The 13168-nt window shown below is 38.9% G+C and overlaps 1 protein-coding gene across 4 annotated transcripts in view; it reads right to left on the reverse strand.

Moving 5' to 3' along the window:
• The window catches only part of EPHA4 (EPH receptor A4), a 182982-nt gene that overhangs the window by 100467 nt on the left and 69347 nt on the right, over positions 1–13168 (reverse strand). For 3 of the 4 annotated variants that reach the window (XM_069104513.1, XM_069104511.1, XM_069104512.1), the window contains exon 4: positions 12479–12634. In XM_069104513.1, the coding sequence (XP_068960614.1) occupies positions 12479–12634 (156 nt within the window). Of the gene's footprint in view, positions 1–11847; positions 12144–12478; positions 12635–13168 lie in introns of those variants that run through there. The other variant, XM_069104514.1, reaches the window with a different exon arrangement.

The raw sequence follows: 13168 nt of genomic DNA on the forward strand, positions 1-13168 counted from the left end.
AGAGAGAGAGAGAGAGAGAGAGAGAGAGAGAGAGAACTTAGAACTCATCTTGTTGGTGAGTAGGAATGGATAAATAAAACCCAAGTACTTCAATAAACAACTGATTTTCATTATTGCCAAATGTATCACCACCATTTCACTAGTATGTGTGGGAAGGCCTGGTAAAAACATTTTTATAGAGTGGATTAAAAAAAAAAAGTTTGTAAACTGATGAGATAAAATTAAATCTATTCCAGGCTGCAATAAAAGGAATGTGACAAATAGCAAAACATCCTAGATGGGATTCGTATGATGAGTGGCTTCCAAGGCTAGTAGACATTTTTAATGCTGAATGGATTTTTAATCATCATGCTAAAATTCAATGCCTGCGTCATGATATCAAAGCTGATTGTAGACAGAAACAGCCCTCCCACATAGATATGTAACTCTTAGAGAGCAGTATCGTTAAACCCCTCAGTCGCCCTGCCCAAATGCCAAGTCAATTGGTACAAGGTACATATCTTCTAAAGAAGTATCTTGCGCTGCTTCTCCCATTTCATAGGGCTTCATTAATCATGTACAACTTGAAGATTGTCAATAATACTTCAGAGTCTTAGCTGTAAAACCCTTCAGATAAGCCTTTGTTGTTAATCTCTCTCCAGCTGAAGAAAGACAGGTTATAGCACAAAGTAAACACTTGGGATGTATAAGTTTTGACTATGAAACAAAGCCCATGCTTTCCCCCCTGACAGTTGTATATGTTGTTGCTACTAATTGCTTTCTTCCAGTCCCTGTTGCTGTGGGTGAGTTTACATAAGGACTGCTGTTCTAGGAAGCCCCCTTTCTGCAAATGTATGATCATTCCTCGACCTTTTATCACTAAAGTTTCTGTGGTCTCTCAAGGATTCTGACCAAAGCTCAGCAGCCCATTCTAGAAAATGGGTGTATTGCTCATCTGGTAGCCTCTTTTCTTCTTGAAGACCCAATTTGTCACAGAAATTTTACTATTTCCTTGTTATTTTTGCATCTCTTCTATCCCAAAGATCTTCCCAAGAATTTGCCTTTTCTTTTCTAGCTTAATCTCTTTATCCTGAGAAGACTAGTTTATTCATGTATAGTTGGAATCATTTATATAACCAGGTCTTAATTATCCAAGTCATTAGAGGGAAGCTTGAGTATAGATATATTTTTTAAAAGAAGCAACCATTTAAAATGGTTGTTTACGCTTGATTTTTTTAAATGCACTTGAATAATGGTTTGTCATTATAATAGCTAGCATCTATTTAACATTTTCAGGAAGTTTTCCTAGCTCATTTGAGACTTACACTTATATTAAGAAGTAGGTCCAGGGTGGCTAGGTGGCGAAGTGAATAGAGAGCACCAGCCCTGGAGTCAGGAGGACCTGAGTTCAAATCAGGCCTCAGAAACAAAAACTAGCCATGTGACCTTGGGCAAGTCACTTAACCCCTATTGCACTCCAAAAAGCAAAAAAAAAAAAAGAAGTAGGTCCTACAGGTATTAATATTATCATTTCATATATAGGGAAACTGAGGTTCTAAGAAGTAAAATAACTTGGCCAAAGCTACAGTAAATGTCAGAGGAAAGAGTTGAACCTAGAGCTGTCATTACAGCAAGCCAGCACTTTTCTAATAATTACTATGAGTCTGAAGGAAGGAGAAATCATTACTGGATAGAAAAACCAGAGAAAGCTTCATGGTGGGAGAAACTTGAAGGAAAGGTAGGATTATCAAACTTTAAATCTGGAAGGGACCATAGGAGTTAACTAGTCTAATTCCATCATTTTACAAAGAAGGAAAATGGAGCTGTATTAGTCAAATGACTTGCCCAAGGTCCTATAGCTATTAAGCGACAAATCTGGGATTTGAACCTAGGTCTTCTGGTGACAATTCCAGTAATCCTTCTACAATACTAGAAGATTTACAAAGACTTAGTGTGACCCCAAAAGCTAGATCACAAGGGATTGCGATGTGAGTAGAAAGAGAGGAAATGAAGGTGATGCATGTAACAATGTGACTTTTCCTAAGACTTTGACTATGAAAAGGAAATGTAGGATGATGATCTGAGAAGATGGTAATGTCATGGGAGTTTTTGCTTTTCTTCATTTTGTTTTCTTTCTTTTTCCTATAAGGATGAGGGAATATTGGAAATGTTGGAGGGATTCAAAAAAGGAGCTTGTAGACAGGAATAAATTAAGTATTACAGGGGGCTGCTTGTGAATGAAGAGACTTCTGGAGGAAGGAAGGAGGGGACAGGAGGAGGCAGTGAGTTTCCTAAGGAGATCCAAAGAGACTATAGATACTCAAAGAAATAAGATTTGATAGATGAGCAGATATGAGAAATGACAAAAGGCTCCAAGTTTATGCACATAGATGATTGGGGAAACTGTGGTGCTAGTCCTGTGTGAAGTCAGGAAGAGAATCAGGCCTCAAAGAAAAGATGGCAAATTCACTTGGGGATGTTTAGAGATAGAGATGTCAGTGGGGTATCTAGATGGGGATATCTGGTAGGCAGCTAGAAATGTCAATCTGGACATTGAGAGATAAGGGCTAAAGATACAGATTCTTGAGTCACAAAGTTGGGAGTGATAGTTTAGACAGTGAGAGTAGATGAGATCATCAAGGCACAAGGTGTAGACAAAATAGAGAGTACAAGGTAAAGCCCTAGAGGATAATCATATGGAGGAGGAAGCCGAATAGCCAGTTAAAGACTTGTCAGATAAATATGGGAGCCAGCAGAATCTGATATGGGAGCCAAGGGAGGAGAATGGACAGGTTTAAGATTGGTGGACTGTCTCTCTCTTGTGAAAAGAGATGTTGAGAATGAGGACTGAGAAAAGCACATTGGATATAGTAATTTGCTTGTCATTTGGGGAGTCTGAAAAGAGCAATTTAAGCAGAGTGAGAATGGAAGCCAGATTGCAAGGGATATTGAAAAGTAAGCAGATGAAAAGATAGAGGAGACAGTGAGTCTAGAGGACTCTTTCAAGAATCATTAAGTCAAAAGGAGAAGAGAAAGTGAAGGGAGAAATAAGGTCCAAGAAAAAAGGATGGCTTTTGTTTTGTTTTGTTTTTTCTATTGGGTTTCTGTTTGTTGGTTGGTTGTTGCTTTTTTTAAGAGAGAGAGAGAGGAGCATCTATTATTAGACGAACAAGCCAACACCATAATTCACATTAAGTCTCATAAAAAATTAATTCATAGCATTTAACCCCAACTGGATACTGCTATTCCTCACTCCATGCCTTTCTTTGTGCAACTACTCCAAGCTTTCTATTGTTTACTCCATGCTGAATACATGTGACATTATTCATCAGACCAGAGCCAGACTTTGGTCTCTATATACGGCTCATGATTTCTTGGAAGTGCTTTTCTTTGAGAGGCTTTTGCTAATTTTGGAAATCACGATCAAATGAGACAACATTTTAGAAGATCTTAGGACAGTGCCTGGCACCTAGTAGGGACTATATAAATGCTTACTGTATTCCTTCCTTTACCCTATGTAAGAAGAGAGAAGACAGTGTTGTTTCCTCCTTTAGTTTCCATCTCAAGTTTTCCTCCTTTACCACTGCTACTAGATCCCAAGTGAAGAAATAGAGAAAAATCAATAGGAGTTGAAAGCAAAGATGATGACCATTTTTTTTTCCTGAGGATAATTCACAGGAAGGTGACTATGAACCTCTCAGGAACAGTGACATGGTATCCAAAATATCATTAATATAGGAAAGTGGTAACTTAATTTCAATTGAAATTTAATTCTTCAGACTTATAGAAAAAAACTAACATTTATCATCTCATAATAGCCCGAAATCCATGGCACTACTTTTCACGCTTTCCTGTGAATCACCTCTGTGAGGACAAAGGATCCCTCCCATGTGCACCCAGTGCAAAAGAAAACATAATAATACTGGACACATACAAAGCTCTTTGAAGTTTTCAGTGCGTTTCACAAACATCACCTCTTTCGAGTCTGATAGCATAAATTCTGTGAAGAAAGAAGGAACTTCAGGCATCATTATACCCATTATACAGAGAAGAAAACCAAAGCTTAGAAAGGTTATTTGATTTGTCAAAGGTCATACAGGGAATATTGGAAAGTATATCTTCTTGACTCCAAATCCAGAATAGTATCCACTCCTTATTCTAGGGGACTTCCTTAGATAAGTCACTTTGGAACTGAGATTGGCACTAGTTTTTGATGAGATGCTAATGATTTTCTTAAATTAAGTAGCAAATTTTTCATGGTATACACAATTTAGCACCCCATAATCACTAAAAAATGACAAGTAATCAGGTTGGTGGACACACTTCGGGAACTACAGGGCTATTCTGTCAATCTCCTGTTGTCCAGGGTTGTTAACAATTGGAATGTGAGTTTCACTTGTGCCATAGTCACTCTCTGCTGGTATGTGGTCAATTGGAAGGAAGACACTGAAGAGAAAGGGAGTGGAAATGGATAGGATTAATCTAATAATTGTACAATCAACCCATTCTTGGTTGAAATCTATTGAAAGAAACTTTGAAGAAATGCAATCACCTTTAAGCGTCCATCAGCATTACATGCATGGGAGAACTGGGGATCATTTTTACTACTTTAGCATTTGATGAGATTTGGGACATGATTAGTCCAAACAGGTCATTTGCCCAAAATGACTTAACCATGGAACAGTCTGCTCAGATGTACATTTAAGCAGAAACTATGACTTACTACTGGTGGTTACTTCCGAATATGAAGGAAAATCACTTACAATGGTATAGTTCTTAGTTGACTTTGTCCTCAGCTAGACCTTTTTGTTCAGAGGACATCTCACAAAGAATCAGTAGTTACTGATGATAATTAAGGTAATTAGAATAAAAACATGGAAGAAGTACACACTGTAGTATAATAGAAAGAGCCTTGAACTTCATTCATAAGGCTATGGGTTCAATTCTAAGCTCTGCCATGTGTGAGCTCTGTGACCATGGACAATCACTGAGCCTTTCTTAAGTTTCAGATTTCTCATCTATAAAATGGGTATAATAATACTCATACCACCTAGCTTATGGAATTATTGTAAGAAAAGTATTTTATAAGTTATGACTATTAGTTCATATGGATATGTGCTATTGTTTGAAAAGAAAAACAGACAGCATGGTGAATTGGAAAGAGTATTACTACATGTGGAGTCAAAGGATGCCGATTTGATTCTTGTCTTTGCCATTTACTCCTGGTAGGATTTTGAGTAAACTCTGTGTATCGCTGTTTACTTATCTGTAGAGGGATGTAGAGGGTTGGACTTTATTAGTGGTGTCAAACTCAAATAGAAATGAGGGGCCACAATCTGTGCATGAGGATCCTGCTGGCTGCACATTACAGTTTTAATGCACTGCTAACTATATTGCATTTTTACAAATGTTATTAGATATTTCCCAATTACATTTTAATTTGGTTGAGGCCATACTCAGCAGTGTTGCTGGATATGTATGTCATGGGCCATGTGTTTGACACCTCTGGACTAAACGACCCTTCAGTGTCCCATTCCCCTCTAAATCTATGTATTGATTTGACAAGACAGCACGATGGACAGAAACTTGGGTTTGGAATGAAAGGCCTAGACTTGGAAGTTTTGTTGCTCTGGATTCAAATCTTGCTTCCTTTGATTTCCCTGAACTTTAGTTTCTTCAGTTGTAAAAATAAGGGGGTTAGACTAGATAACTGCTAAGGTCCCTTCCAATTCCATCCATGCTCCTGGCTTACTGAAAACCAAGTGCCACCTTTTATTTGACAACTAGAATACCAAAGCCTCTTTACACATGCCTTTCCAAAACCCAGACTATTACATGCATAGCACTCATGGGAAAGAGGGGGTATATTTAAATTATTACATCAGACACACAGTTAAGGGCTGCTTTAAAAAGTAGATGCAAGTCAACTAAGATTAAAGCATTTTAAAAATTTCATTAAAAAAAAAACTTTACTCTGACCTTGGAAACAAGTAAGGACTATGTTATTTTAATTTGCATTCAAATTTTAACAACACAGTCACACAGCACCAGTGGAATCCACATTGGGTTTCCACTGAAGATTGCTCATCATTTCATTATGGTTCATTATGTTGATAACTGTCAGAAAGCATTAGAAGCAAGGGCTTTGAGTAATAGGACTGAAATGGTAATTTAAAAACAATATACTTTCTGGAGGAAATACAGCAGTGCACTAAATTCAATTAGAAAAGGCAAATGTAAAGACAAACTAAGGGACGTTTGTTGTCTGAATTAGAGCCATTTCAATTTCTTGCTAACCTAAAACTGCAGAGACCTTTTTGCAAATCAGGCCCTTTCGTCCTACACTGTGGTAAATTTGCCCTTGTTAGCCCAGAACTCTTCCAGTATAAACTGTCTTAAAAGCTGCAATTTTAGGAATATTTCAGGCCATGTCTAAATATCAATCAATCACTTTTTGTTTGTTTGGAACAGCTGACTTGATTATTCAAGGCCATTGACTTGGAGACAGATTCATGAAGGCCCTTCAACTTGGCAATCTAAAATAATGATCTCTCATTTATAAAGTACCCCCAAGCACAATGCACTAATAAGTTCTAGCCCAAGTTAAATAAAGAGAACCAAAGAGTTGGAGAGGAGATTTCAAATGAAAAAAAGGTTTGTAAATATTATTTTAAAACTGAACTCAATAGAAGTAATCCTCAAGCAGGTCATACAACACAAGAGAAAGATAAGAGATGGACAGTCAAATTTCACTACTATACAAAAGAGTAAAACAAAAAACAAAAATGAAAACCTAAAGGTTTCCAATACATCGGGTTGAGCCTCATTGTAAGATTTATGGAAAGACAGTGACAGGATTTACACGTTATGAGAAAGTATGGGTGGGTTCCAATCTATACTGGTGGACAAGGCCTCACAGAGATGGAGTCACTGATCCTTTAAAGTAAGAGTAACCAAGCTCACAAGTAAGGTTAGCAAAATGATTTTTAAAAATGCCTATTTCTCAGTCACATAAAGAACTCCCTTTAAGGACTCACCTTTTGACAAGTCATCTTTACAACAAAAATTGAAACGTAATGAGAGGTTGAACATTACATTAATATGATATTGTCTCTGCTTCCAGAGTTGGATAGAGGATAGGAGGGAGAGATTATTCTCTCACAGTCTGTACTCAGGTAGATGTGTGATAAGTCAATCCTGCGGTTTCATGCACAAGCATGTAGGTAACATTTTCACCGCATGATAAGATTTCTAGCCTGCATTCCTGACTTAGATGAACAAGGTAAATATAAGGTAAAAAAAAAAAAAAGGAACGAAACCAAGAGTTGCAAGGATTTTCACTTCATTGGCATTCTCAAATATTTCTATGAAATGATTGATGAAACCAAGATTCCTGGCGTCTTAGACTGTGTCCTGATACCCACATGGTGGTAGCTACCCTGCTTATTCTCCAAAAGTTCTTTTCATATGCCTTGACTGATCCTTGTGTTCAGATGTAGTCATTTCATTCATTATTCCTTGGATGAAAGGATCCAATTTTTGTTGTTGGTGGTGTTGTCATCGTTGTAGTTATTTTCCCAGGCTACGGTAAATATTCTTCAATTCCTCAGAAAGGAAACATACATTTTTCCAGTATGGAGGAGTGGGAAGGAAATTTGAAAAGTCCTTCTAACATCACCAAAGAAATGCTACTTAAGCTATATCCATTAACTTCTTCCAGGCCAAGTGGCAGGAAAAATTACATTCATTGCCTTACAGAAACTAGAAGGAAATTCATTTCTTCCACTGGCCTTCAATCAGAACAGCAGCTAAACTTGCCCAGAAAAAAATAATAATTTTTCATTTTCTTTAGAATATCCAGAACGTCCTCTCATGAGAACACATTAAAGCATCTCCCAAACAGCTATGCATCAGTATCATTAAGTATCATTAACCAAAGTAAGTATCATTAACCAAATCAATGGTCAAAAGACAGAGCTTTTTACCCAAAGTCCCAGGAAGATAACATTCCTCTCACAATCCCTAAGGAAAAGGGTGGGAGGAGTGAGCGTTAGGCCATCCCAGGTGTTTCTTTCTAAATTAGCCAGTGCTACTTTTATTCACCTGGTCTAATACTTCTGCTAGTGAACAAAAACCTGATTTTACAAGCCAGTGGAGCAGAGTCTATCTTTCGCTAGAAGAATGGGCCTCTGCTAGTGTGTTTTATTTCTTCATTAGTGTGCCGTAGTGTGCCGTCACAATGAGTGCTCACTAAATGCAGGGCTGAATAAGAATGCCGGGGTTAAAGAGAGTATAATGAACAAAGAAGGGGTCTGATTACCATGGCTGTCAGCACAAGGGAATTGGGTTTGTCACCTGGCTTAACCAACTGGGAAGAACTGATTAGAGGTTGAAATCAGTTTGAAAAGATCCCTCCCTACATGTTGAAGTTTCCCTTCATCTCCATAGCCTGTCAAGAAAGACTGACAAAAGAGGCAGAATAGGGCAGTGGAAAGGACATTGGCATATGAGACAGACAACCTGGCTTCTGTCACTAACTAGTTGAATGAGCTTAGTTGGGCAAATTAGGTCATCTCTCTGGGCCTCAGTTTCCTTATCTGTAAAAGATGAAGATTAATGGAAATAACCTAAAAAGTTCTAAAAGTCTTGTTTGTGTGTGTGTGTGTGTGATTTCACTGATGTCAGAAACTCTCAATAAGGGGACTCCCTCTACCAAAGCAGATCATTCACTATCTGCTTTGCAGCTTACAGACTTAAAGAGATGTCTGGGACAAAGAGGTTCAATGATTCGCTCAGGGTCAGACAACTGTGTCAATGACAGAATTTGAATCTGGGTCTACCTGACACTAAGACCAACATTCATTTCATTACATAATGTTTCTTTGCTAATTAATGTTTAATGCTATGATTCTAATAATCATGAGTAGGAAACTCCATTCAGGAACAATACTGGTATAGGAGAGAGGTAGAGTGAATAGTGGGTAGAGAACCAGCCTCAGAATGAGAAAGACCTGGCTTAAAATCTTGTCCTTGACATCTACTAGCTGCATGACCCTGGGCAAGTTACTTAACCTATTAGTATCCCAGGCAACCCTCTAAGGTTATAACTTATAGACATGTTTGCATAGATTAAAGGAATTTTCATACTGGCAGATTCTCAGAATTTATTAAATTATAGGTCTAGACAACAACAAGAACAAAAAAAATTGAAAAGGGGATACTTGGGTAAACATTCTATCCTTTGAAATGACTATTAAGTTTAAAGGCAGAGGTATTGTGGTGATTGCCTATAATCTCTGCTGCTAAGAGAGGTTGGGGTTGGTGAATCACTTGTGCTTGGGAGTTCTGAATTGAAATGGACTGAAGGAGATAGGATGTTAGCAGTAAGTCTGGTCACCATATGGTGAGCCCCAGAGAGAAGGGGACAAGGAAAGGAATCAGGCTACCTAAGGAAGAGCAAACTGGTCCAGGTCAGAAATGGAACAAGTCAAAGCTCCTTTGCCAATCAGTATCGACATTAGGCCAATGAGAGGCCTCTGCACTGTACTACTTGTGAAGGGGGAAGATGGGAAGACCCAGTCTTAGATAGACAGATGATGCATTGAGATAGAAATAGAGATTGAAATAAAGATCAATGATAGACTAAGATAAAGATAGATGATGGAGGGAGATAGATGGAGATAGGTCATAGAATGAACTATGAGATAGATTAGATAGATAGATAGATAGATAGATAGATAGATAGATAGATAGATGATAGATAGAAGGATGGATGGATGGATGGATAGATAGACAGACAGACAGACAGACAGACAGACAGACAGACAGATAGATAGATAGATAGATAGATAGATAGATAGATAGATAGATAGATAGATAGACAGATAGAGACAGAGAGAAAAAGGTAAAATAAGGTGAAGTAAAGTAAGATAAGGTAAGGAAGGGTAAAAATAAAAATGGTGCCTTAGAAGGAAAACACAAAGCCTAAGGTAAAGGATGGGACTTTGTATTCCATTACCGACGCTGCCACTAACCTGCAAGCCCACTGCTGATGAAGTCCCTGTTACAGGAGTTTCCTCATTTGTAAAATGAACCCAGATCATTCCACCCTCACAGGAGATTTTAAAAGCCTTAATTAGTTTGCCAAGTGCTTAAAGACCCTTAGATGAAAAGACCTATAAAATCAATCATAAAGAGGAAGTGATTGTGATTCCAAAGAAGTGAGGGACAAGGACACTGCTGCAGGGAGTCTGATGGGACAGGCTTCTTGTGTCTGCTCCAAAGACCTTAGCTTAACAACTGCAGCAGGGTCATGCTTCATAGTCAGCAGATTCTGGGGCATGAACTAACATATGAACAAAGTCTCAACTTCACTAACTTTTGCATCAAGACCAGGCAGATTTTTCCCAATAAGAAAAGGGAATGAAATCTAGCTCAATTATCAGTATGGATCTTGCAGTAATGGGGAAAGAGGCCATCACAGTCCTCTGTATGGTGAAACACACATTTTATTCTTTTCAGTGGCCAGAGGTGCTTTTACTTTGATTTTTTTTTTTGGGGGGGAGAGGGGAAATGGAAGGTCAAGTTATGTGCCAAATCTCAGAATGAATTTTGAAATCACAAAAACAATGGAGTGGTATGGAAGGGAGAAAAGGAGAATTCATTTATCAAAGTCAGTTACTCAGAAGAGCTTGGGGAAGGAGACATTGAAAAGGTTTGATAGGGAGTAAGTATGGAATATGGAGCCCTAGTCAATGAGGTAAGGCCAAGGTAATATAACTAAGTGGAAATAGTGTGAGAGTCTGGGACAAAAGATACTTGGGAAGGGGCACCCAGAAGTGGGGGAAATAAGAACAAAAAAAAAGAAAGGGGGCGGCTAGGTGGCACAATGAATAGAGCACTAGCCCTGAAGTCAGAAGGACCTGAGTTCAAATCCAGCCTTAAACACTTAACACTTACTAGCTGTGTGACCTTGGGCAAGTCACTTAACACCAAATGTCTGCCTTCCCCCCAGCAAAAGACAGAGAGAGAGAGAGAGAGAGAGAGAGAGAGAGAGAGAGAGAGAGAGAGAGAGAGAGAGAGAGAGAGATGGGAATGTTTTGAAGCATACCAGTTACTTTTTAATTCTAAGACCACCCGCACTGATTAGTCATTTGTCATTTGAGGTTGTTCTAGCCCAGGGAGGGCCCCTAGAATTCTCCTTAGTCCATAACAATTATAAGGACTCAAGGTTAGCCCTAATTTATTTCTAGCCAGGAAGAACTTCATGAAGTAAGGAAAATTTCAGAGTCAAGCTAAACATTCAGAACTATCCCATTTGCATTGTGAATATCTGGGCTTTGGGGTTCCTATATTCTTCTCCCTAATTCTCTGAGTGGGCATCTAATTATCTTGGAGAATGTCCTAAATGTTATGGCAGCTACCTGGGGGAACCCAGAAAAGACTCCCAATTACAAAAATGCCATCTGCATAGTTAGGTTTCCTCTGGGAGGGCAGGGTTGGGTAAGGCAACAGTATACAATAGCTGTAAAGCAGAACCACCACATCACAGTGGTAATAAACTATATTAAACTATACAGCTATAATAAATTATAGGGCAATATTCTATAATGTGTTCTGCCTAGTCCTGGGCTGTATTCCCCTCTGAGTCTATGCAGGGTACAGTATGCAGACGTACAGGAATTCTGCCCCTACTCAAGGTAGAGATTTCTTCACCCCTCTGTTGCAACTGGTGCAACATATATATATATATATATATATATATATATATATATATATATATATATATATATATATATATATATATATATATATATATATATACACACACACACACACACACACACACACACACACATATATATATATGTATATATATAAACAAAGAGATGGGCTGTACTTTAACAATGATGGTCCCAATAATAATTGCATTTCTATTGTTCCTTTGCTCCAAAGGGCTGATAGGACTTTTATATATATAATCCCATTCACATAACCTTGCCCTATACATGTTTCTCTCTCAACTGTCAAGATTATTGAGCATCCTGGATGGAATGGTAAAGCAGTTTATAAATTCAAATCTTCAGCCCTAATTACACTGTCAGATGCCCACAAAAAGCTCAACTGGAACTCCCTCCACAGTGTTCTGCTGGCAGGATATGCATCTGAAATGAAACCAGAACAGAGAACCAGATCCTCTCATTTCCATCGGCCATTATCCTGCATTATTGGGGGTGGAAGGGGAGGAGGGGACATGAGGAGGAGAAATCACTCTGATCTAATTTGCCCACTGCAGAGTAGCCATGCTGAGAGAAGACCTTGTATTGCCCAGTGCTGTCCCTCAGAGTAAGCAACCAGGGTAAGAAGATGAATGCAAGCTACTGGCTCTGTTTGTCTAGCTTCTCAAAGGGAGTTTTAGTTGTCCCTCCCCCCCCCACCCCCCTGTATGAATGGCAGGAAGAGATATGGAATGGTACTAGGAGAGAAGCATTCAACTTACGAGTGCAGGGCATGGAAGCTGCATCATCCTCTGCTCGGAAATAGCCTCGGTCACAGGTGCAAGACGTGGCTCCCTCCCAGACGGAGTAGCTGTGGGGCGGGCATTTGGCACAGGCAGCATCGGTGGAAAGGGCCTTGTAGTATCCAATCTTACAGGCTGTAGGAGTAGAAGGGGAGGAAAAACACCAGACATTTAGATCATGATTAGAGCAGGGAGTAGTAACACATAGCCAGGTCATCTTCCTGATGGGGAAGAGAGCCTACAGTTTGGTCCTAGGTATGAAATGAGCAGCTTTATAAAGGCAGATCACTCTCACTATGTCAGGACTGCCAACATTCCTGCTCACAGGACAACCACCTCAAAACTGGCCGTGGTAGCTCTAAGCGGATTCTTCAGTCAGAAAATCTCCTGCTCCTACACAAGGCCGTTTTCATTCACTCTGTCTCTGGCTGTCTATCTCATCTTTCTCCCTGCCCCTCTCCCACCCTCACTCTCCCCTTTTTTTCTTTTCTCTCCATGCCTCAGACCAAAGTTAATATTTCAGACTGAAGCTGTGGTTTTAGTAGTGGGAAATGGATTTGAACCATCCACTCACCTCAACAATTTCTGAAACATGATATATATATACCACATTCTATCAGAAAGAAAGAAAGAAAGAAAGAAAGAAAGAAAGAAAGAAAGAAAGAAAGA

Source organism: Petaurus breviceps, unplaced genomic scaffold (genome assembly GCF_028583685.1).
Source record: "Petaurus breviceps papuanus isolate PSGF00001 unplaced genomic scaffold, PetGlider_PUasm1.0 688, whole genome shotgun sequence".
Lineage (NCBI taxonomy): Eukaryota > Metazoa > Chordata > Mammalia > Diprotodontia > Petauridae > Petaurus > Petaurus breviceps.